We start from the raw sequence: 26817 nt of genomic DNA on the forward strand, positions 1-26817 counted from the left end.
TTAACTGGAAACCTAGCATGGAGAAACAGTTCTGTTGCTAGGATTTCCTGTAGTTTAACAGCGCTGATAACTGAAAACTCAAGCTATGTTTGATACCTGCCAGCCAACAAGAAAGGAACACTGTCATTAGCGATGGAAACAGGTAGGCAGAAAATCTGCAAAAGAAAATGCGAATTAATCCATCCATCCATCCACTACTGTTGAGTGAATATTAGGAGTTAGTTCATCAAGTTAAACAGTTGGTGGCGTTAAGAGAGCACAACTAGATAACATAATTTAAGAGCTCAAACATCAAACGATGTGGAAAACGTGACAGAAATATGGCTTTTATGTTTAATTTGAGGAAGGTCACAGTCTCCTCATCGCTCCACACATCTGATGTTGTCATCTGATGCCATTTTTTGTTCCCATAGCACTTTGTTGCATTTTGCTTTCATCGATGCACCAACTTTTCCACCTCAGCCAAGTATAAAAACCTTTTTGCAATATTTTGAATATTTCATGTTTGCTTTTCCAGGTGCGTCGAAACACACTTAAAGTCCATTTTGTGTTTTATTGCTCATTGTATGATGATTTAAAGACGATACTTTCTAATAAAATGTCTCTCGTCTCTGGTGATTCCTTCTGGTTAGAAGATCATAAAAGCCTTGAGCTGTGATCTTCCGACCAGGGATCCTTGTTGTGGCATTTTTTATTTATAGATCTTGAGTGAAAGATAGTTATTTGTTACAATGTAATGCTATATGTAAAAAGCAATGTTCTTTGTGGAAAATGTTTTTTCATCACTGCAACAGTCTTTTTGGTGCCTTGGTGCCTTGGAAGTCCAAATGTCTATCTGGGCATGACACAAATAAGTAACTATTACTGAGACTGTCTTCCCAAGAAAAACGAAAACATCAGTTGTTTCAGCAAATGCCCAAAAACATATGTTTACGTGACGAAGCCCTCTAGCAGCCATAGTAATTATGACTCTTGATATTGTTATAGAGCCACAGAGGAAGTCTACAGAGGGAGGCAGTCTGGGTGGTTGGATGGATCAATCAAACGTTGGAGACCACTGTTCGTTTTCTGTTTCCTACCTACAGTGAACGTTGGTTGCTTTTAACCATTACCACGGTCATGTGGTCATTCACCGACCATAACCAAGTGGTTATTATTGTAACCATGACGATGAATGTCCCCTAACCTTATTGAAGTCATTTTAATCCAAACCATGATCTTTCCCTAAACAAGTTGTTTTGGAGCCTTAACCCAACCAAACCTTAAACCACAGGGTTGTAAGATCAGGAAAAAGGTTTTATTTTTGAAACAGTTTGGAACCCTTGTATTACAGTCGTAGTAGCCCTTCATTTTAAAAGCCTGCTATATTCGGCAGCCAAGCGCAGTGAAAGATCTCTATTCAACATTCGGATTTCACCTGGATATAGGTGGTAAATATATCCAAGAAATACTGCCGAATTCTTACTTTGGAAAAGCATGACTGCTTCTGTACTCGCTGTTTGCAGGCTCACCCAGGTTTGTCTGGCAGGCTCAAGCTCAAGGACAGACAGATAAGAGGACACACGCGCGCACACACACACACATACACACACACACACACACACACACATACACATACACATACACACACACACTCACTGACCATACATACACACACTCACACAAGTTTCCAAGACTAAATCAAATATTTATCAAATTCAGGGAAAAGTTAGAAAGGAATGAAACACTGCCTCAAATATAAACTCCTGCTGAAGAGTGAAACATATTGTATAACCCATGCAGTATTCATTAAAGTCAATGTTCTACATTCAGCATGCCAGCTCCTCTTCATTTCAACCTTAGGGAGTATATATATATATATATAGATTACCCTTGTACAGTTAGGTGTACCTATGTGAACTTCACAAGGCATTTTCAGTGATAACAAGCTCTCCCATTATGAATGCATGTCAGGTGCTGTGAATGTAACCAACCTATCAAGAAGCAGGCAAGCCCTAATGGGATTTCACTTCCTGCAGTGTGTACACAGACTGTATAAACAATGTTCAATCAAGTGGAGATGAAAGCCAGTAGCCTACCATTAACTCTTTCTATGCCAGGGTGATAGTATAGAAAAGGTAAGAGTGCAATGGATTTAGTAAAGCAAGAAGTGAAGAAAGGAGGGACAAACATAAGTAATTAGTTGTGTTTCCATAAACTAACCCTAACCCCAACCCTAACCCTAACCCTTTTATGCACATTAGAAAAGCAAAGAAAGAAGTAAGAAAATTCGATAAATCTTCCTCAAATGTGTTCCTCGAAAAGCTTTTACACTCGCTTGAGGTGGTTTTTGCCTTTGTCGAAAAAGAGTCGACGCGCTAAATGGGATATGGAAACGCTGTTGCCGAATAAGTTCTGATGTAGCAAACATTTAACTCACATGGCCGCTGAACCATTATGCATTCATTTGTCTTCCTGAAACATGGCCAACACAAACTGACACAAAAGAACAATTAAAACTTGCCCAATAGAAACAAATTCCTGAGGACCTCCCGTAGATGGGTTAGATGGCCAAGACGATTAGTTTTGTTTCCGGTTCGCAACCTCTACTTCTTCTACTCTGTTTGCTGGCAGATTACAGCCATGTGTAAAGCCTAACATATACAGCCAACTTCTGATAAAACTACGTTTTGCAACAAGGCTAGTTTTTTCGCTCCAAACCAGTTGATGGAAACGCGCCTTATTCGCATTTCTTTTTGCTTAAAATTCAGTTGACAATTGAATGGAAACATGGCTATTGACATCGCAGCCCCACATTACTATTTTCTCTTTCTTCTGCCCACTATGTCTCCTTTTCCCCTTTCCCTCTCATACCCACACCCCTGCCCCCACCCACTCCACTTGCCTGCCCATAAGTGTATCTCATTTTAGCATCGACTATCTGTAAGCCAAGAGCCGCTGTCACCAGATCCCCCAGTCCCGCAGAGTTCTTAGGAATGGCATGTGTTCCCAATTGGCAGCTTAAGGGACGCCGACCACACAACTACAAACCAGGGGCTTTCTGGAGGCCAAGGTGGGTGAGCCACAGGTCGTGGCTTGTAGCTTATCAACCCCACCATGAAGTCAATTGTAAGGCCAGGATTCACAGGGAGGCAGTTCCCCAGAGGTTTCTGACAGTGTAAGAAGGAGCTGGTACATCTACTGTCAGAGGCAACTGTATGACAGAGGTGCACACAGGTTGATCTACAGTCTAGTGTTGGACAGGTGTTACTGCTTTGGTTTTTCTGCAACCCCCCTGTCACTCCTTTCCAACACTTCTGCCCATAGATAATGTCAATGTTGCTTCTCGGGTTTCAGAAGAAAGCGGCACCGGGGGAACCAGACGTTTCTTGGCAGTGACGATGTGTGCCTCAGCCCTTCCAACTACGGCAGCCATCGACAGCCTCTGTGTATGGTGCATATATGCGTGTGATTGAGTGCGTGTAATATATGTGTAAGTGTAGGACAAGCATGTGTGCAACATACCCGCTCTGCATTTATGTGTGACAAATTGGAAGCGTGTTTGTTGTGCAATACCAGCGTTTGCAAATGCATACATTTTCATTTACATTGTTTTCCTGGCACGCAGAGCAAGATTTAAACACGCACATTTTATGGCCTTGGCTCCATAAGTGTGTGCCACAAAATGTCACTGGGAGTGGCAACATTAAGAGGGAATATACAGTAAAAGGTCATGAGGAAGAGAAGAGATAAGAGCAGGACCATGAAATTGAATCGTCACCATTACTTTGGTTCCCTCTTTGTTAATTTTCTTTCCTGTTCCTCTCAATGATACACTAAAACCACATCCTTTTTTGTTTTGGCTCCCCCCAGATTTGTTCCTCCTTTAACCCACTTCCTGCTAGGACTTCTCTGTTTAGCTGTTTCCTTTATTGCTCTTTTGTCCTGTCATTTTCCGCTGTTGTTCTGTTCTTTATCGATTCATTTATCACATAATGTCTCCACCCCACTTGTACTCGTTGAGCAATAATTCAATTTCTCCATCCTTCTCTTGCCCTCTGTGCTCACTCTTTTCCACACTCTCTCCATTACTGTTCTACCTACAACCTCCTATTTTTGAAACTGTGCATTGAATTAGACGTCAGTGTAAATCTGGCCTGCAGAGTCACAAAGCTTCCTGCTGTTTAGCCACTCTAACGACATGGCTGTACAGATGATAGTGTCAGTCTGTCCACATTGGTGGTTGATCCACAACTTTGACTTATCTAAACAACCATTGGATGGATTGCCATTAATTTTTTGAGCAGACATTCATCGTCGTTAAGTCTACTGACTTTGGTGATCGCCTCACTTTTCCTTTAGTGCCACCATGAGATTGACATTTGTGGTTTGAAGTGACTAACTTTTCATCTAGCGCCATCGTCAGGTCAAAATTCAAATTTGTCCATTACAGTTTATGACCAACTCCCGCGCGTTAGCGTCGTCACTGCGAGCATGTTAGCATTTAGCTCAAATCAAATCACTGTGGTAAGTGCAGCCTCACACAGCTGCTAGCGTGGCTGTGAGACTTGTTTCTCTCTGCATCTCCTTGGTGAGGCAGCAGGAAAAGGCCAGTTACAAAGAAAGGCAGAGCGGCGCAGCACAGGCCAAATATAACTCAGAATTGTGGCAGGGAATGTGGAGTGAGAGCAAGAAGCTGTTTCTTAGAAAGAGGGCTACAGTAGGCTATATAACATTTTTAAACGTTCCTCATCTCTGCTGTGTCATTTCTTCACCTTGTATTGATTTTCAGCTCCACTCTAAGAATGTGTCTCCATCTACTCTATTTGTGTGCAGCAGCATGTACACTATTTTTGAGACTTTCTGGTCAGAATACTTTTTTATAGGTTGAGGAGAACCATGCAGTAATGCAGCTGAGGGATTCCACCTACCCCCCCACCCCACCCACATCCTCAACCCACTTTCTCCTGCAGACACTGGCCTGGCCAGGCAGAAACACAGATATGTGCTCTCACACACGCATATGCCGACACACATGCATACACAGAGGTAACCCAGTAATTAGGGGTACTGTAATTGTGACTTAGCATTGTAAACTGGCGGGGCAGTGTTGCCAGGGAAGGTTTGTTGACTGTAGGATTATGACAGGGAACTTAAATGGTATGTGTTTATCTACATTCTGCAGTGGTGAGAGTTGCCGTCTAAAATATCCACCAGGTTCTCGGTAATGGAGTTGGCTCAGGCTGTAAAGTTCAGTGGTCATCATCATCATCACCACTGTAACTGGCATCTTCTCTGATGTGTTACTACCTCAGTAGGAGGATGTAGGACATACATATGAAGCTATGTCATGCATGTGATTTACTTTTGATTGTGTAATGTTTGTGTTTCATCTATTTAGCTTCAGCTTCTGTCTACACTAATGGCTTATATGTGGTAAGTGCAAGACCAATCCACAAGTCAAGACAACGTTATGGGGACTCACCTCCCTTTTGGGGACAAATAGCAGGTCCCCACAGTGGTTTTGTGGTTTATACAATTATCTTAAGAATAGGGGGAAGCCATACAGTCATAACACCAGATCCAGTGTAGTAAACATAAATCTGTACTACTACTAGATAGTACTCCTTTATATATATATGTTGAGATCTTCATATACTCTCTATAATCTGTCTTGTACTTCATTGATCTTTGTTTCACAATGACTGTCTTTATGATATAATTTAACGCTTTTGGGTGTCTTTTATACTTTTGCTTTTGGAAAAGATTTTATCACTTGTTGATATGACTGTTTTCTTGTTCTTAGTTTCGAATATATCGTAATGTCAGACCCGTCTTCGTCTTGATAAAGGCTGATGAACTGTGGGAATTCCAGGAACAAGGATGGAAATAAATCCAAAACTTCCTTGACAAAGTCTGATATGTTAAACCAATGATAATAAACCAAAACCAAAGTCTCCGGGGAATTAACATAACTCAATGCAGCGTCCTCCTATGTGACAAAAACAAGTATGAGTGTGTGTGTGTGTCTGTGAGAGACAGGTGGTTGTAATGACAAAGTCAAATATTTGACACTGGCCGTAATTAGGTAGTTTTGTGAGTTGCCGTGGTCATATTTTCCATAGATGTTGAAAACAAAGCTGTTGTTCTATCCAGCTACTTGGTGTTAAACTGTATGTATACTGTATGTTAAACTGATTGTAAACATACTGTAAGCACACGTGCGTGCGTGTGTGTGTATTCATGCATACACAGCAAGCAAACCATAACAGCAGGAAACTCAGCATCAGATAAAAAATGAAATCTATCATATTTTCTCTCTCTCTCAGCCCCCCGGTTTTTAAATTCCCACACACAACCAACAATAAATCCTCCCACAACAATATTTCCATTCATGCCACCACAAATCATGTCATGAAAGTCACACATTTCCAAGCTATTATTCCCTTTTGTGGCATTCTCAAACTCAAATTCCCATGTCCCAAATTTCCATATCGTTCACATGAGCGGCAGATCAGCAGATTTTTTTTCCCGCCCCGCTCTGAAATAAACAATGGCTGCTTTTCAGGACTTCAAAGTGCTAGAGGGGGAGAGAATGGGCTGTTGGGTGGCATAAAATATCAAGGTGAGAGATTAGGGCTTATCAGAGATTTCCTTTTGAGGAAAAAATGTTTCCCCCCGTGGCTACTGCTGGACTGAACAGCAACCAGTGGAAGTGGAAGAGGTGTCGGTGTGTTGCAACAGGGTCAGAGGGTCAACCGCAGGTGATTTATGGACTCCTAGGATGAAGACTATGATCTACACATGCTGTCTCTCCAGTTTTCTAAATCTCAGCTTTTCATTTGTGTCCTTTGCCGCCCTTTTCCTCTTTGTGTGTTTGACCTAATGTACCCTCTGACCAGAAAAGCCAAATTAGAGGCGAGCGAGCGCTGACTTTCCAGGAAACAATCATTTCCCACACCACCATACCCTTTCGATCATCACAACAACAGTATGGCAGAGGGGAAGAGAAGGCAAAATGATCTCTAAACAGCTTTAATGGATTGAGTTTCCAGTGTGATTCATAAGCGCAGGGCATTGGAGAGAAGGTCAGCTAAAACTGACGTGACTCCAAATGCCATTCCTTCATGAAGCTTTAGGTCAGTCAGTCAGCGGACATGTAGCTTTGAGGGGAAAGCACCTGAGTTATTGGGGACCAGATCCCCCATCATGGGTCAGGCAATACCCTACCGCCCCCCAGTGGTCATGGGGCAAATGCAAATGACCTTGGAGGTCATGTCAACGCATATACCCAGTAAAATTTAAATGACAAAACTATTTAAAAATGTATTTTTAAAAATTGCGTAACGTCAATCTTCTTATTGACACTTTAAGGTACTTATTATAGGTATTTCTAACACAGCCTGGCCTCATATTGTTTTTTTGATCTGAGGTCGCAGGCAAGTTAAGGCAATAATTGAACAGTGTACCAGAGTGCAACGGCCTTGATAACGTGTTACAATCTTGCAAATTATTCATCAGTGTGCTTCCACTTCTTCGGGTGAGCTGCAGTCACCGAAAAGGAATAAGAGGCAGCAAGATAAAGCAAATCTGACTGTGTACCTGTTTCACATAGTGCTACCATGAGTCATTTACAATGCCGTACGTGACAATGTTCACACATAACTACGACTTGGCCCAAAATCTCCCCTGACACTGTGACACAGAGTAGAGGACTTTTACGTCACAGTTTTGACAAGCAGATCTTTTCTTCGCCACGCACAAAGCCTCAACTGTGCTCATAATTGGACTGAAAGAACAGCTGCTCACATGTCAGCTCCAACACTGTGAACCACGCTGACTGGTGAAAAAGGCCCTGTGCTGCAGGTGGCAGCGAGGTCCCAGTGTGGATGCGAGCTCAACGGCACAGGTGGGCTCCCTGGTGCAGGTGCACATCAGCCCCAGTAGAGCCAGAAGGACTCTGGTCAGGCTCTGCCAGTACAGCAGGTGCTTTCTGCACCCTGAACTCTGTTTCTCACCAACACTGCAAGTCAGTGATTATGACATAGATTGTGGTTGTGGACTTCAGGCAGTAACCTCTTCTTCTTTCTGCTTCTGTCTCTTCACTGTCCAAAGCGTTAAAAGACATCTCTCTTTATATCTTTTCAGATGTCTTCATATAGACTTACACAACAGGGGACTAAGACCACACACTAATATGCACACACAAGTACACACACACACTCCATTAGACTAAACTGTGCCCAGTCCCCAGAGTTAATGTTTAGACGCACTATGCCTGCTGAGATATACGCAGCAGGCGGCGGGGACGCTGGGCTGAAGGTCAGCCCTACATGTGCTGTTTGATCTTTTCCAGCCAACAGCGAGCCAAATGACATGGATTTAAGAACGTCGGGGGGGGGGGGGTTGGCAAGGCAGCACAGTCCTCACAAACTATGACTGACCTACCTGACACAACGTTTTTACATAAAAGAGACACAATCACCTCAGGAGAAGTAGGTCGATGAGAGAGTGTGTGTGTGAGAGAGGGACAGACAGAGGGAAGCTGACTGGTAGACAGGCAGCATAAGACAGGCTGGGATGTATCCAAAAGAACAGGATATTCAGGATATTTGTTTAATAGCAGTTTGTGTAATTAAGTAATAAAGTCGTCATTATGGTGAGATGCAATTCATATTAACCCGATGTTCCACCTTTAGGAATATTTTGTCCTCTTCTCTAAAAATATGCAGTGAAGCAGTTAAGAGTGTACTGATCATTAAACAATGACTTCACAGTGGAACATCATGTATTTTAGTCTATTTTAATAAAACAATTATAAGGAAAAATTTTAAGGAACATTTTCGAATGTTCCTTAAATTGCTAACTTTTGCACTGTAGCTGCTAACTGCAGTCATCTTATAGTCAATGTAATGTGACTATGAGACATTTAAAAATCATAAAGAATGAATAAACTAGACTAAGGCCTTGTTTATTATGCTCATGCAAGACACTGTGACGCAGGCCTCCGCCAATGTCATGTGAGCTACGAGCTAGCACAGAGGCGTTTGTGCTTAACACGCTATCCGTATTCTACGAAACGCCAGGAGGTTTCCTCACAGCAGCTCTGTGAGGCTGTAGTTAGGCTCAGTTGTGCTTTGAGCTAAAGGCTAACATTAGCATGCTAACATGCTCACAATAACAATGCTAACAAGCTGATGTTTAGCAGGCATACTGGTCACCATGTTCACCATCTTAGTTTAGAGTGTTAACATGCTAACATTTGCGTATTAGCATTAAACACAAAGTGCATCTGAGGTTGATGGGAATAATTTAGCAGTTGTCAGAAACCAAAATATTGGACAAATTGAAATTTTGACCTCATGGTGTCGCAAGAGGAAAAGTCAGGGGATCAACAAAATAATTACAATTCATCCTCTGGGAACCATTAACGTCTGTACAAACTTTTAGCATGCTAGCATGGCAAATAATATAGTAAAACAGCCACTGTGGTTTAGCAGGACTTGTGGTTTAGCGTCTGCTAAAAGGAGCAGCAATCCAACCATGGTGATTCTTTGGGGTAACTGAAGTTATCATTGACAAGCTATGACCTCCTCTTCAGGACACCTTTACTTAGAGACAGGCACAGTTAATCACAGTGCTACTATACGAATAAGTGACAGATTGACAGGCAGGTAGGCAAAAGGGATCTCGGTGACAGCCTGACGAGCTGAGAGTGAAGAGATGACAGTAATGACAGCCGGTAAGCAGAATGATCCAGTTGTATAAAAAAAGAGAACGTGTAAATGCTGATAGACACAAACAAAAATAGCACAGAAAAGCATGCACATGTGTATTCACGGATCAGACTGAAGGTTATTAGAGGCATTGTTGACCGATCACGTCTCTATTTTTATGGGCCACCCCCACACATGACTCCTTTTTGCAGACTAATCTTGTCAGTCAAAGTTTCTACAGCATCATGTTGTGTTTCGTTATGAGGCTTTACCCAAAAATAGATGCATTATCAGCAGCGGCTCAAATGGCATCATGTTACCTACAAAATTGTTGCTGTGTGAACGCATATCAAATATCTGCTGGAAATCTGACAAGTAGTTTCTATTAGCGTGAACCTCACCACATGCACACACACACACGTACGCACACACACACACACACACACACACACATGCATACCGGCAAAACACACTTGCCAAAGATCTCCACCTGCTCTTTCCAGTCCCTATCCAACCATTCTCCTTGTAGCCGATTCGGGCCAAATCCTGCTGCTGTGTTGGCTGTGCTCTGCTCCAGCCAGTGAAAGGGAAGATGGGGTTTTGTTCTGCTGCCCACAAAGGCTTCAGGATCTGACACAGAAACCTCAGACAGGGAATAAACTGGAACAGACGAATACAGTGAGGGTGACCACACACACTCTCACAGATGTACAGTATGTCTGCAGGATGGTAAATGTGGTCACAGTAACCTGTGGGATCTAGGATATAGAGGATTTGTCTGTGCAGGAGAGGAGAGAGTGAAATGCAAAGAATATAGAGAAAATGAGACCAGGCTGAGTGTGTGTGCAAAGTATCTGCCTGAGTGTGTATGAGAGAGAGAGAGAGAGAGAGAGAGAGAGAGAGAGAGAGAGAGAGAGCAGTATTGGCTGCAGTCTCTGACTTTGACCCACGCAGGCTGCCAGTAAGCAGGCAGCTGACAGCCTGGCCAGTTGCCATGCGAACCCAACGCCTCGGCAACGTGCAGTCTGCCTCGTACACAGCAGCGTCGTGGAAACAGTTACCAGGCGCGTCTGTTTTACTGAGTCAACAGCAGCCACTGGTGGACAAATCCAGACATTCATTCATAAAAATCACGACCGCAGAAGTTAAGTGGCTACAGACATCAAAAACTGCTTGTTCATGAAAAGATTTTGCTCTGACGTAAGATGAGACGAGACATAGATGAATCAGTAACTTTCACAGTATTCCTTCACACTTGCGGACATAACCCATTTTTGCCATCATGCACATGTATTTCCACAATTCCCTGGCTATACATGTCTTATACACTATCAGATATATCCACACATCCTCACTCCAGCTGAAACAACAGCATCTCCATACAGCCAGCAGGACATCCTCTGCTGTGACAGCCTATAGAGCACAACAGTACAGAACAACCTCTACCAGACATCCAGAGTCCAAACCCGAATCAATTTAATGCCCCAGTACTTTTGGATTAAAGGAGAGATCACAAAGTGAGTCTGCAACAAGCACAGTGTCCTTTGCTTTATGGGTCACAGAGTCCAACAGAAGAGAGAAGTGTGTAATGTAAGCCATTGTGGCCAGAGGAGGGGTGTCTGGCCTTTGCCTAATGCGTGAGTGAGTAAAAGAAGAAGGGAAAAGACGTCAAAGCGGGCCTGCAACAGAGAAGTGTTAAGTAATACCTGTTAAGTAATACCTTGCAGACCTTCCATGTTTGCTTGAAACTAAACGTGGGTGTCCAGTCTGGACCGCTGCAGGAAGTCTCCACAGACAGGAAATGACAAATCAATGCTTAATGTAACTACAAACTGACTTCCAGACAGTAAAGTGTGAGTGAAGCAAGCAGGAGCAAGTGTCATATCATTCAAATGGTGCAGTGAGTTAAGACCAGAATCTTTGACCTGTTGCCCCTTTGACCTCTTTCAAGCACCTAAATGTTTTATTAGATTTTATAAGTATGTAAAGGAAAATCATGTGATATTCAATAGTATTTGGGTTTAAAAGTTTTAAGATTTGAATGGCTATGGGGGTCAAACAGCAACATATCATTACAGAGGGGTTAGATGACAGTGTGTAACACCTTTTCTGCTTCGGATCAGACCTTGGGATGGTGATGTCATCAGTCAGCAACCAGCCATGCAGTCAGGCAGCACTGGAGTGTGTGATGATGTCACCAGGATGAGCTGCAGAGCACAGTGTGTTTGTCTGTGCATGCAAGAAATCGTGCTACTAACATGCTCACGAGACTCAAATGCAGCTGCATGCGAAAGATTTTCCTGCAAAACTGCAGTTTTTGTGGCAATGAACAAACAGGAATGGAAAGACACCAAGGCAGACTCAAAAGAGACACAACTCAATTACTCTTCTTTTTCTGTGGCAGCAGCTTTGGGGTTTTGAGTGTGTGTGGCCTCCTTTGAGACCATCCATATATTCTGACCTATATGTGAAGCCCTGTGTGCATCCCATCCACCCCAGTGCCGCTGTGACTGTTCGATCCCCCCCTCATCTGGGTTGGATTTTAGCGGCGTGAGGCAGAGAGTGTGACTAGCAGCGTGACAACAACGTGTGTTTTGAAGGGGGGATCAACCCCTGAATCAGGGGCGTGCTGGTGTTGCTGTTGGGGGGGGGGGGGTACAAAGACAAGAGTGGCAACTGCGCCTCTCTGCAGCTGTGGGCCTACGTGAGCATCAGCAGGAACACTCTCACTCCTCGTCTCACCCCCCTCCCTCACTCGTTCCCTTACGCTCTCTCATCTCTCACAGTCCCCCCCTTCCTTTGCTCATTTGCAGCTTCTAATAGACTTCTGACAGCCCCCCACCCCCCTTCCTCAAATCCTTCTTGCACTGTTCTCTCCTTTTCTCTATCATAACTCCCTCACTTCTCTCCCACGTCATGTTCCCAAACGGCGGGACAGTGAGAGATGTGTCGTGTTTGGCCTGCCAACCGATATCTGAGACGTCTGAAAGGGATAGAAAGGAAGGCAAAGATCCTCTTTCCCACACACACACACAGACACACACACACACACACACACACACACACAGCCGATCTGGCCTGAAATGACCTAGAAGGGGTGTGTGTGTGTGTGTGTGTGTGTGTGTGTCATGCAAAGCAAGTTTACCCATGTCAAGCGTACGCACATGCAGTAGCATGCATGCCAATGCACACACTCATGTGACTACTCCAGTATCTTGAGACTGTGTGCAAACACAGGGCTTTAAGGCCAAGGTCGGAGGTGATACTATGCACAAGATTTAGTAGAAGGAGACAAGGAGGAGGAGGAGAAGGAGGTGGAGGAGGGGAAAAGGGAGGAATGAAGATGAGGCATAATTAATGAAGAATGAATAGGTGATGGATAAAGGATAGAAGAGAGGAATGAAGGACAGAATAAATTACAAAAAGTTTAAACACTGTTGTGCATGTGTGAAAATGGGAGGTGATGTCAGAGGAGGGCAAATCATAACAGAGAGATAAAGGACTGAGCCGAATGGGCTGACTGTCCTTGTGCTCTTCAGCAGGTGCATTTTTTGGCAGTGGATGGGCTGGGAGGCCCGCATTGACACGTCCTTACAGCCTGAAGAGCAGCGCTGACCTCTACTGGCTCAATGTGGATGTGCACCTGTGGCTAAATGATTAGGCTTCCCCGTCTCTGTCTTTATTTTCTGTGCGTTAGGCTAACTAATCTGTGAGTTGCGTTTCTGCTCACTCTGTGTACAAAATCATTCTGTATCTTTGCCTGAAGAATACATAATCAGCCACTCCTCACATGGCATCATGCCTAACAGGCTGCTACAATAAATCGTCAAGTTATTGTGATGAAAAGGCCATTTATTCTAAAACAAATGAACAGTGCTAAGACCTAAAGAATAAAGCTGAAATTGGTGAGGATAGTAGTATTGTACTTCCTACAGTTAAAACACAGCAAAGGTGCACTTCTGAAAGGATCTGCAGCTGTGTGTTGATTAATAATAAATGTGTCTGAGACAGAATCAAGACTTACTTAAGTGGGAAGTGAAAGCTAAAAGTGAATAACATCCTATTACCATGAACCTGGAATGTTATTAGAAGCTGAACTGAAACCATTTCGGTCACATACTAATAAACTGCTGAAACTGCAGTATATTCATGTGTTTGTATGAACTGTACGAGCCTCAACTGTCTCTGAAGTAGACTCAACAGGATCCTTCTGTGTTGTTGGGCCTTTATTGCCAGGTTTTTGGGTTAAGGCCACTTCAGCAACACATGTATTTGTCCGTAGTAGGAGTGCTAACGTGGCATGTGATCACAGATGGGAGACTTTCTTGCAAGAGTGCAATAGCAGCACAGTGTTGCTCTGTGTATACATTTATTTTTTTATAAAACCCTGAAAAATAAAAGTGATCCGAGAACAGTGTTTTTAGTCTGATGAGGTCATTCTAGATCAACATGGCCTTTTGTCTAATGAGCACTGCAGCACCTAAATTACTCCAAACATAATGAAACACCAACTTTTGCCTGATTGAAAAGTGAAACTCATCATTTATTTCAGTGAAGACAAAAACACAAAATTCAATGAATCATTTCTTATAAAATCCTCCATTTCCAAGTTCATTACAGTTATCCTTAAACAACCCAGAATTTAAATGGTCATGGCCTTTATCATTCTTCCTTGTGCTTTTTTGGAACAGCTTAAAAACAGAGTATCCTGCTTCCTTAAAAGGAGAGACTTCTGAGTTGTAGTGCTGATCTATGATCAGTTTATCAGCTTTGGCGATCTCAACTGAGATAGTAAAATCAATCATCAGCTCTCATGCACTGTGAAGTACAGACTCACTTTATATGTGTCCCAAATCATTGCATTTCTCACTATAATATGAAGTGTGCTTTGTTTTGAACCATTTCACTTCATCAATATTGATGCAGCAAGTGCAGAATTTGAGAGAAGGATCGCATAAAGAATTTCAGATTAGTGACATGTCCTGATGCAAAATTAGCTTGAGCCCCCTGAGCTTGCAGTGATTTCATTACCTGGAATAGATTGTGCCACGTTTTTAAGATAACACAATTTAGAACTAGTCATCGGCACTTCATGGTTAAGTCGAGAAACAAGTCATTTGAGCACCTGACAATGCACGTGCACTGAGGAAGAAACAGTGACGTGATTATACCATGATAAAGTTCAATCAGTGAGCTGTCAGAGGAAGACACGAGGAATTGTGTTTTCATCATCATCATCATTGTAGGCTGATCCCTGAAGTCTGCCACCTCTATAGAACTTGTGGAGATTCAGTTTGGCGGGCGCAGAGACGTACCACATGACCACACCTGTGGGGTTCACTGACACCACAAAGTCAGTAGAGTCTTTGAGCATCATGGTCTTCTCAGTGAAGACATCAAACAGCTGAGGGAGAGTAGAAAGAGAAAATGTGACCTCTCCTGCCATATTCACGTGGTTAGCAAACTCCAAAATACAACAGTTATTATTAATCATGTGGGTCCAGTGCCACAAATCAATTCAGCCTAGAGAGGTGCTTCAAGTGTTGTGATCTTTGGAGATAGCAATGGCCAAAAGAAGAGAAGAGAAGAGACACCGTTAGGTCTGCTACTAGTTGTATAATTTCCCCCCGGGGATCAATAAAGTATATCTGATTCTGATTCTGATACTAGGCCTGGGCAGACAGTCAGTATTACAGATTACAGAAACAGTGTTTAAAATGACTGGGACAGGACGGACGTCACATAACATAATTGCATAATGATTTACATACATTCCAGCTGAGCTTTATATTGTTTGAAAGATAGTGTCAGGGTGTATTCCATCATGTTTAAAAAGTGACAGCCTATCTAAAAAGATGGAATTCCAAGGACAGCACAGTATTCTTTTAGCCAGATGAGCAATTTAATTTAATCATCTCTGGTCCACTCCCGGTGGGGAGTGGACCAGAAATGATAGACTGCCTGTCTGAGTCTAGAAGACTTCTAAAGACATACCTTGTAGCTGCCGGTGGTGTAATTGAGTTTGCTGAGGGAAGTCAGGTAGCGGTATGGCATGTCATTACGACGACTGAAGAATACCAATGCACTGGCATTGTTTGACAGCGGGCGCCAGAACACTTCAATGCCACTCTTCTCCTGGTAGAAAGAAATGGACGAGAAAATGTGAATAAATGACACGAAGAATGAGAAGACTGTATATATGAGGGGAAAAAAACAATTACAAAAGTGTGTCACCTTTACAATGCGTCTTCCCTGGATGCCCATGGGGTCCTGGTTGATGCTGATGGCCATTTTGTTCTGCAGGATGCTGCGGGCCCCACTGCTGATGGTGCGCAGGTCATTGGACATGAAAAGAGGAGCAGCCATGATGGCCCACAGAGCCATCTGAGACCGAGACTGCTCCATGCTGAGGCCAAAGTCTCCAACAACCAGCTGTGGAGGTCAAAATCACACAATCAAGGAAAATGAAATTTCAATTTCAATGAAGAGATAGTCAAGATAAACCAAATATTTTCTGCATTTCGGCAGTCAAAATGGGTTCTAGTATTAACTGAGGGTCCTAGTCTAGCTCAGTCTCCAGTAAATGTCCAAATTATACTTTTATCTATTAACTTTATAACATTTTATGAAATTAGTTTGCTTGTCTGTCCGTAATGAGGTCCTTGGCCATATGCTCAAGGATTATTGTCAATGACAAAGACAGTGAGTCCCTTTTCTTTAACTTGTAGCATTGATGCTTCCTAACATTACGGACAGACCATACAGTAAACATATGTAAATATGTGAATTTAGCATCAGTTATTATGTCAGTTTAACAAACCATATCAGGGTCGTTCCACCTTCCAGGTCCGGCTGCAGGTGTCAGGACATCCTGGTTCTCAAAGAACCAGTCAATAATGTTCAGGACACTGTCCCAAGAGTCCTGGATGTCGCCATAGTTACGCCACAGGTTGCAGATCTCGCCCAACTGAGTGTAGTTTACCTGAAAACACAAAATCACATGATGAAAAAGTAAAAATATTAACTGTGGACTGAAAGTAGATAATATGAACTTTAAGACATGCTGATTATACCTTAGGTGGCAGGCCACCCTGGTAGGCAGGCCAACTGCAGGAGTAGCCAATGGGACGGCCTGTAGCGTTTAAAGCCTTTGACATGAGAGGGTAACCTTTCCAAGAGAAACAAGGGGAAGAAGAGTCAAACAAGACCAAGTCAGCAACACCTCAATAACCACAATGTAATAGTCTCTTGTTCCTCTCTTACCCTGCTCTTGCTCTGTGGCATTAGAATAACAGCCGTCAAATTTAAACATGTCCACCTCCCAATCGGCAAAGGTCTGAGCGTCTATCTCGATCTTGTCCAGCGTGGTGCCGGGGTAGCCCCCACACGTGTGTGTGCCCATGTCCCCATAGATCCCCAGCTTGAGACCCCTGTCGTGCATGTAGCGTGACAGTTTAGGGATGCCTCCTGGGAACCTGAGGAAGAGTAGGGATAAAGGGCAGTTAGTACAGTTCACCATATGTGTGCACTCAAACAGTGAATAACAGTAAATCAGAAAAGCCTGCAGTTGTTTAGTTAAGATAATAACCGTAGTATGATTTTTTTTTATTTGTTCAGCACTCTTTTCACTTCCGCCTACCAGGGAAGTCATATAATGTCGATGCTGCATATAAACCAGTATACACGGCACACTAGCGAAGGTACTACTGTTTTTTGTTGGTCACATGATTTCATGACTGTCACATTGTAATGTAATGTGACAATTGCTTAACGGTTTTATTGACTAACAGGTTTAGAAGTTACAGTTTAGTGTTTGCACTGAGGAACAATAGCTTCTTTGAGTGTGTGTGTGTGTGTGTCGGCCTTTGTGAGCATTCAGTATATACTGCACCTTTTACCTTTTAGGATCAGGCTGCAGCCGTCCCTTCTCGTCTCTCTCCATGGAGGACCAGCAGTCATCTATGTTCACATAGACGTAGCCAAGTTCCCTCCAGCCGTCCTCCGAGAGTCTGTCTGCCATGTCGATGAACAGATTCTCACTGGAAGAAGGACAGAAATCTCTCATTGGAAGGCGGACTAAAGAGCCAACACATCTGAGAAGCAAGTATTTGTATACAACAGATCTGATTCAGACTCGGTATTGGAAATATTAGATATTGAATAGGATTATTTTTTACAGGTGAGACATCGCATGAAGGGCATGTTCATAGTGGCTTGTTCCAATGGTGCAATGTTATTATTTGACACATTGAGGTGTACCAGCTTAATGCTTTAACAGAATTTAATTGAATCTTAATAATTAATTCCTGTAACAGCAAAATCCACCCCAAGACTAGACAAAACTTCTTTTAAATAACACCTGCTGAAAAGCTTGAGTGAGTAATATCCATGTTGTGTTGGCTTGCCTGATGCAGTTCTTGGGGTCGTGTTCACAGTCAATGTCACAGCGGAATCGCTCCCATGCCAACCAGCCCATGGGAGGGGTCCTCATCACTCCGTTGTCGAGGGCGAAGGTGGCCGCGGAGAGCGCAGAGGCAAGTAGAAGCAGCGGCAAATGCATTCCTGCAAAAGGTAAAAGCTGTTAAGTTGAATCAGACGTCTGTTCTGTGTGCTGGACGACACAAGGTGCTCGGACTGTGCACAAGGTTACAGCCACTGCACTGTATACTCAGAGCAACGAATGACAGGCATCTCTCACACGCATGCACCTCCTGAGTCTCACCTGACTGGGTGTGTCCTCACTGAGAGGACTGAACAACCTGCCAGGTGACTTCTCCCATCACACAGTCTTAAAGTGTCAGCTGACTAAATCAAACCCCAGCACTTATTACACACAGGACATGAAGTTCTTACAACATGGCACCTACAATACATGTGGAAATAAGCATGCATTACCAGAAAGCATCACATTAAACCCATCTTCTTCTGCTGGAACATGTATATTGGTAATTCCTGGTACTAAACCATTGTAATCCTAAACTAAAACATTAAAAACAAAAAGGGAATCAACATTTTATTTTGTCAGCCAGTGTTTTCTGGTGTACATCCACACATATAACACCGTGCAAAGACAAACGTACTTACTGAAGTCCAGCTCTCAGTTATGGGAAGAAAGATGAAAGTCTCCTCGGCTCCGAGTCTCTGCTCTTACCTTGCCTCCGCTCACTCTTTCGAATAAATCCCGTGATAGACACCTCTCTGACCGACTGTCAGGAAACACTCTGAGCTTCGGGGGCGTCACGTGACATAGCGCCTCAGTCAGCTGACCTCAGAGCAGGAAGGAAGCTGGAGGGGAAAGACCCGGGCCGTGTACCATTATTTATTTTTTACTCACCTCAGCTCCTTCCCTCCACTCACTCCTTTACCTACTTTGTCCTTGCAAATAACTTTCAATTACAACAATGAATGACAGAGAGCTAGCATTAGCATTAGCATTTGTCATGATCTGAAAAAAAGACATTGTGCTACCACTTTTTGATAATTCACCATTTATAATGGGTTGATAAGCTGTATGACCTTATTGATGGTTGATAAATCATTTACTAATGCTTTATATATCAGTTATAAACCATTCATAAAATACACTTTTGGGATGCCAGGTTGTGGAAAATCCTCCTCCAGCATGACACTTTGCATGTCTTTATTTAGCTCTTCATCAGTTATTAAGTATGCAGGTTATAAATGTTAGTAAGTCATCTATAAAAGGGTCCCATGTTTCTCACTTTCTTATAAGTCATCTCATTTGAAAATATGTTAGTAATTAATGAAAGGACGTGGGTTTCTCAATTTCTAATAAGCCATCTGCAAAATTAGTCACCTATAAATGTTAAGAAACCTTTAATAAAGGGTTGTACAATCCATCAAGTCTGCAGTTAAAAGTGCTGATTATTGTCTATAAGGGGTCTTCCTCATGAATATCCCTAACAACTTTAAGGGACAGCTATAAAAGTGTAATTGTTGAGAATTTTCCACAACCAGGCAACCCAAAAGTTGTTTTTATTATTGGTTTATAACTTATCTATAAAGCATCAGTGAATTATTAACCAAGCAATTAATTACACCTTGTAAACAATCTAAAAATGGGTCATTAGAAAACCACAACATTTTTACTTTCATCCTCAGTTTTGTACATAAAAGCTGGAGTATGTGGCGGTATTGCACTTCTCACTGTAAAACAGTATTCATGATAAAAGTACAACCAATTTAAGCAATAGTGTGTTATTATGAAAAGTATTATTATAAATGTGGCTGGTACATAACATTAAACCAAGTTATCACTGCTGCTCATTAGTGATGATTTCAATGATTAAAAAATAATGAAAACAGTTGCCTGATTGAAAAAGTGAACATTATTTATTCATTCTTTCATATGAAAACGAGGAACAGCAATCTTAAAAAAACCCAACAATTATTTAATTTAACACTTTACATGTGCCCAAAATCCCTTTAGACAACGACGTGTGCTTTCTTTTGGACCCTTTCACTTGAATATTGATACAAGTGCAGAATTCAAGCAAAGGGTCAGAGCTTTGTCCTTTGAGCACCTGATATACTGCATGTGTGAGGTCACAGTAAACGCATGAAAAGCCACTGCACTAAGGCAGAAACAGTGATGTAATGAGATGATGAAATTCAATTAGCGAGCATTCAGAGGACATGAGGCGCCATCAGCAGCTCCCTGAAGTTTGCCACCTTTATAAGACTAGCGGAGCTTCAGTTTAGTGGGCACAGAGACGTACCACATGACCACACCTGTGGGGTTCACCGACACAACAATGTCAGCAGAGTCTTTCAGCATCATGGTCTTGTCAGTGAAGACGTTTAAGATCTGAGGGAGAGTAGAAAGAAAAGTGATTCTCCTGCTACATTTATGCATTTGGTTAGCAAACGCCAACACAAGTCAAGTATTATTATATGTATATTCAGTTGATCAAATCTGTAGTAAAAGTGCAACAAGTCAGTTCAGCAAACAGATGATTAAGACATGCCTTGTAGCTGCCAGTGATGTAACTGAGTTTGCTGAGGGAAGTCTTGTAGCGGTATGGCATGTCATTACGACGACTGAAGAATACCAATGCACTGGCATTGTTTGACAGCGGGCGCCAGAACACTTCAATGCCACTCTTCTCCTGGCAGAAAGAAATGGACGAGAAAATGTGAATGACAAATAAGACTGTATATGATAAAAAAAGAAAAAAGAAAAAAAAGAATTAAACCCAAAAGTCAAAGCCAGTTCATTTCTGTTTTGTTTATCATAAGAACTCGCAAGAAGGTGGAAGATCCATGCAAAAGTGTGTCACCTTTACAATGCGTCTTCCCTGGATGCCCATGGGGTCCTGGTTGATGCTGATGGCCATTTTGTTCTGCAGAATGCTGTGGGCCCAACTGCTGATGGTACGCAGGTCATCGGACATGAAAAGAGGAGCAGCCATAATGGCCCACAGAGCCATCTGAGTCCGAGACTGCTCCATGCTGAGGCCAAAGTCTCCAATAATCAGCTGTGGAGGTCAAAATCACAAGCAAGGAAGATTAAATCCGAGTACAATTTTATACCAAACCTTTAAGACTAGCCGCCGTGTCCCAAATCTGTACTACATTAGTATACAAAACACTTTACCATTTTATACCAACAGGAAGTTACACAAAATGTCCGATGTTGGATGTCAAACTGCAACGTTGAAATGTCACTGCTCCCAAAAAAATGTTCAATTTAATATACAGTCTTGTCTGCTCTCAGTATACTTTCCAGTGTGAACACACTGGATACTTAAACTTGCTTAGAATCAGCGTAGTATGGATTCGGGACACAAGAAAAACAGCTCAGGCTGATGGGAATGTCATGACTGTTCAAGAAGATCTACAAGTCTAGTTTACTCTCCAATACTGAATTACACTTTATTCTTAAACTTCAAGTTATCATTGATACCTAATGTTTATTTGGATATCCGTCAGTAAGATTCTTTACTGTTGAAAAATGCTGGACAAGCCTTTTTCCTTTCACCGTTAATGCTTCCTAACCTTACAGACACCATATAGTAAATGATAGAGTAAATGCGTGAATAAAGAAAAAGGGGAAGTCGTTACACACCATATCAGGGTCATTCCACCTTCCTGGGCCGGCTACAGGTATCAGGACATCCTGGTTCTCAAAGAACCAGTCAATAATTTCTAGGACACTGTTCCAAGAGTCCTTGATGTCGTAGTAGTTGCGCCACAGGTTGCAGATCTCCCCCAATTGAGTGTAGTTTACCTGAAAACAAAATCAGTTTCACATGGTGCAAGCTAAAGTGTGAATTTTAAGAGAATCTATTACAGTTAGGTTTCAGTTCAAAAACAAAAACTTAAGCCATCAAAAGTTTCAGGCATCCTGATTATACCTTAGGTGGCAGGCTATCCTGGTAGACTGGCCAACTGCAGGAGTAGCCAATGGGACGGCCCGTAGCGTTTAAAGCCTTTGACATGAGAGGGTAACCTGTCCAAGAGAAGAACACAAGACAAGAGTCAAAACAAGTCCAAGTCAGCAACATCTCAATAACTACAATCTTAAAGTTTGTCCTTCCCCCTACCCTGCTCTTGTTCTGTGGCATTAGAGTGACATCCATCAAATTTTAACATGTCCACCTCCCAGTCAGCGAAGGTCTGAGCGTCTATCTCGATCTTGTCCAGCGTGGTGCCGGGGTAGCCTTCACAGGTGTGTGCGCCCATGTCCCCGTAGATCCCCAGCTTGAGACCCCTGTCGTGCATGTAGCGTGCCAGTTTAGGGATGCCTCCTGGGAACCTGAGGAAGAGTGAGGGAAAATGATAAATGAAAAGGCACCGGTCAGAGGTCAATTTATCGCCTATATTGTGCTGATGCTGCATATAATATACCCACGGCTACTACCACTGTAACATTAATCACTGTTTTATTGACTTTAGCTGAGAAGTTTCATTTAAATGTGTTTGCACTGAGAAACAGGTTCTGTATGTCCACACTAAGATTTGTTGTAAGTAAATATAAAGTAATAAAGTACATTTACACATCTTCTTCCCCCCACCCTCTGCCCAGACTAAAACAGTCTAGTCCAAAAATAGAGCTTTTCAAAACGGTTTCCAGAATGTAAATCTTAAAAATGCCAGCTTGGTGTTTAAGTGGGTACAGGGAAAACTGAGCTTTTGCAAAACAATGACGTAAGCTGCCCAGTGAGGGTCAGGGACTTTGTGCCAGTAAAGTTAAAAACCTTTAGTCACTTCCTACTTTCTCTGATCGGTCATTTTAAAAATGTAAATATAGCCAAGAGATTTATTTTTGTTCAGGTGTTTTACTGTGGACATAAGTCTCTACTAAAAATACCTGGAAATGGGCGCATGTCATTTTCCCACGAAAGTGGTGTCCTATAAACTAGACATTGTAGTGCACACGTGGTCTGTGTGGTTTCAGTCTACCTCTTCGGGTCAGGCTGCAGCTGTCCCTTCTCGTCTCTCTCCATGGAGGACCAGCAGTCATCTATGTTCACATAGACGTATCCAAGTTCCCTCCAGCCGTCCTCTGAGAGTCTGTCTGCCATGTCAGTAAACAGATTCTCACTGGAAGGACAGAAACACATTTGGTCATATAGATAAGCATTTTGCAGAATGTGGTCTTTGATTTATACCAAAAGCTCATATTGCATGAGTTGAACGTGGGTAGACTGGTAAATTTGCTTTTCAGCTCAGTTGCCTCTTCACCGCAGCAGTCCGGTACGACGCCCTCATACACTAGACTGTTCTTGTTTTACATACCCTTTTTCCAAATAAACTGTATGATTTAAAAAGGGAAGCTTTAGTTATATTACAGTGTGTGACACACAACATTTTGTCTTGCCTGATGCAGTTGTTGGGATCATTGTCACAGTCCGTGTTGCAGCGGAATCGTTCCCATGCCAACCAGCCCATGGGAGGGGTCCTCATCAGTCCATTGTCAAGGGCGAAGGTGACCACGAAGAGCGCAGAGGCAAACACAAGCACCACCAAATGCATTCCTGCAGAGGAAAAACACAGGCGGCTGAGCCAATCAGTGCTCGTGTTCGGTTACACCTCAGACAAGATGATGTGGGAAAAATTAATGAAGATGTAATTTTACCATTTCTGTGTATTTAAGTCCTCCATGACCTGCAGCAAAATCACTTAACCACATCCTTTGTTAATGCGTTTTCTTTAAAGCTGCCAAGTAAATACTGACAATATACAGTATATTGTCAGTGACAGACAATATTTGCATTTGCAGCTCTCAGTACAAAAAGAAAAGAAGTGTCAAACCACAGTACTCTACAGACACTTTTGCTGAACTGTATATGAATGAGCAGCTAGTGGGAAAGCAAAAACATTCAAAGTTTTAAGTTTTCTCCGGTGTCAAAGTGATCCAGTGATGGTTGTCTGTACATTCATGGGGACACTGCATGCAGGAACCGCTACCCAATTCGGCACACTTTGAATGGTGTCAATCTAACCAAAACGTAAACATGCAGTTTACACAGATGTCTGTGTAAACCCTGGTCCAGGAGATTAAATTAGCATTAAGCCTGAAGGCTGCGCCACCAGACCATGAAAGGATGTCTTACTTGAACCCCGGTGACCTCAACTAACTTTCCGCAGTCGCTTCACTCGTCTTCCGCAGCGATGCTCGCTCGCGCACACTCGCCGCGTGGTTAAGTCGGGGGGTTGGGGGGGGGGGCCGTTACACCAACTCTTCTGCACTGTTTCTATTCAGCAGTTTTCCCCTGATAGGCTTATATTAGCTAAGACCCGCCTTGAGGCTCGGACACCAATGACTGACAAATGACCATCAGCGGGTGCTTCTCATTTGTTTTAATTGGGTCCATCCCAATTCCCTTAATTGCATCCACGTTTTCCTGTTTCACCTCCAGCAGCGGTGGAAGAAATACTCAGATCATTTAGGCTTACTTAAATAAAAGGACCAATGCAACATTGTAAACATACTCCATTACAGGTAAAAATCCTGCATTAAAAATCATACTCTAGTAAAAGTAAAGTATTATCAGCAAAATTGACATACAGTATAACCCTATTATTTATACTCTATTCATAAAAAAACAGTGCAATACATACATATACATGGTTGTATTGGTTGAGGTAGAGCTAGTTTAAACTACTTTATATAGTACTTACCACTTCCAGAGGGTCACAAGAGAAATATGAGGGGTCGTGAGAAACAAAAACAAAGTTCTGCCACACAAATTTGTATGTCTGCTAAGTATACGTTGGGCGTGATGTAACGAACCTGTCAAACGACCATGCAGACGTCAATCCTTTATGTAAATTCCTGGAGGAACTCCAACAGAGATCATCTAGCAGAGTCCAGCAGAGTCCAGCAGGAGGCGCACTAAGACTAGAAAAAGTCAAGTTATTTCAACCATTGCAAACGGTTTAACTAGTCATACTATAAACTTGCATTCAGTTTTTATGACAATTAAAATGGAACACAAGAAAAATATACTTAAAGTACCAAAAGTAAGAGTACTCATTATGCAGACTGGCTCATTTCAGAATGAGGGAATGTACATTACATGATTGTATTATAATTATTGATGCATTAATATGTACATCACTGTGGGGTAACATAATATTTAATTTGTTGATTATATTTTTAATCTGCAAAGTAACTAGTAACTTAAGTTATCAAAGAAATGTAGAAATGTAGTTTGCCCATAAGTGGAATAGATGCATAAAGTAGCATAAAATGGTAACACTCAAGTAAAGTACAAGTACCTCAAAATTATACTTAAGTACAGTACTTGTCCTTAGTTACTTTCCACCACTGTATATAACCTTAAAGAATAGGTCACACCCCTACTCTTATGTTTTTTTCTGGTTGGTTCAGCACACTGTGGGTTAAAGGTGACATCAAGCAGGAAAAGGTGGAGCCTACGAGCTGGATGCACAGGCAGCCACAAGCAGCCATGGCAGAAACAAGCCTTGGTAAGATGTTTTCAGTGATACACTGCAATAAAATGTCCAGAGAAAAACTAAAGTTGAGATTTTGAACACATCATGAGATAGCAGCTGCTGTCACGTGATGGCCAGAGGACTCAGAGTTGATATCTGAACAGGGTCTTCAAGCTGCAGCCATGTCACAGAGTTGCTGTTGTTTGCTGTTATACCTAATACTAACCAGAGTACAGACAGAGCGGAAATAACTATCTTTTGCAGGGAATCAACTTGCACTGACACAGATATGTAGATTTGAAGACGGTCTGTTGAAATGTTTGCTGTTCTTTCGTAGTTCAGACAGACTTCCTGGTTTTAAGTTTCAGCATGGATCCATTCAAGTGGTTTCACTTTCCTCTTAAAGTGACAGGAGCAATTCACAGTAGTCATGTGGTGGAAGTATTCTGATCCTTTACTTAATAAAAGTAGCAATACCACAATATAAAAGTACTCCATTACAAATAAAATCCCTCCATTCAAAATTCAAGCTTTATATTTTATCATTTGATCATGTGTTTTGTTTGAAAAATCTTAATTTACAAAATATTTAATAACTATAGCTGTCAGATACAAGTAGTGGAGTGTAAGTGTACAATATTTCCATCTGAAATGTAGAGGAGTAGAAATGTAAAGAAGCACAGAATGGAAATACACTTTTAGTTCCTAGTATACTACATAACTACATAATAATATAATAATTATAATAATGTTTATTTATATAAACATTTATATAAAAATCGATTACACATTTATTAAAGTGCTTTCCAAAGGTCAGGAATAAGGAAATAAGATAGTTCAAGTGAAAAATTCAAGGTCAAATAGTAAAAACAAAGAAGAAAATTAAATAATACTCAATCATCAAGCTCCAAAAACACTGCATCCTACATTTCCCATAATGCAACTCCGTACTATCTTTTGTTACATGTGTTTTTATCCCTCCCAGGTGTTTTGGGTACGATGAAGACTGTCCTACAAAGTGCAGCAGCGGGTTTTGCGTTTGGAGAAGCTGCATTATTTGCAATTGAGCCCTCGCTGACTGAAGATGGCGTCCTGCTGACCGCTGCGACTCGGGCGGCTGGCCGAGCCGGTTCCACGGGTGTCGGGGTGGTGACGGCATGCCTCGTGTTTACCTCAGCGCTCATTTCTCTGGGAAGTG

The 26817-nt window shown here is 42.2% G+C and overlaps 2 protein-coding genes across 2 annotated transcripts; both read right to left on the minus strand.

Moving 5' to 3' along the window:
- Positions 1–14774: 14774 nt before the first annotated feature.
- Positions 14775–18893, minus strand: LOC139301933 (alpha-N-acetylgalactosaminidase-like). Its single transcript, XM_070925453.1, has 9 exons — positions 18780–18893; positions 18101–18257; positions 17594–17734; positions 16959–17170; positions 16769–16863; positions 16516–16677; positions 15930–16127; positions 15690–15830; positions 14775–15099 (listed from the first exon to the last, which is right to left on the minus strand). The coding sequence occupies exons 2-9, from the start codon at positions 18253–18255 to the stop codon at positions 14893–14895; spliced, it is 1311 nt and encodes a 436-aa protein (XP_070781554.1). The 5' UTR covers positions 18256–18257; positions 18780–18893; the 3' UTR covers positions 14775–14892.
- A 1504-nt stretch (positions 18894–20397) lies between these two features.
- Positions 20398–23693, minus strand: LOC139302105 (alpha-N-acetylgalactosaminidase-like). Its single transcript, XM_070925695.1, has 8 exons — positions 23539–23693; positions 23121–23261; positions 22262–22473; positions 22073–22167; positions 21784–21945; positions 20996–21193; positions 20684–20824; positions 20398–20523 (listed from the first exon to the last, which is right to left on the minus strand). The coding sequence occupies exons 1-8, from the start codon at positions 23691–23693 to the stop codon at positions 20398–20400; spliced, it is 1230 nt and encodes a 409-aa protein (XP_070781796.1).
- Positions 23694–26817: the final 3124 nt, after the last annotated feature.

Source organism: Enoplosus armatus, chromosome 19, assembly GCF_043641665.1.
Source record: "Enoplosus armatus isolate fEnoArm2 chromosome 19, fEnoArm2.hap1, whole genome shotgun sequence".
NCBI classification, from domain to species: Eukaryota; Metazoa; Chordata; class Actinopteri; order Centrarchiformes; family Enoplosidae; genus Enoplosus; species Enoplosus armatus.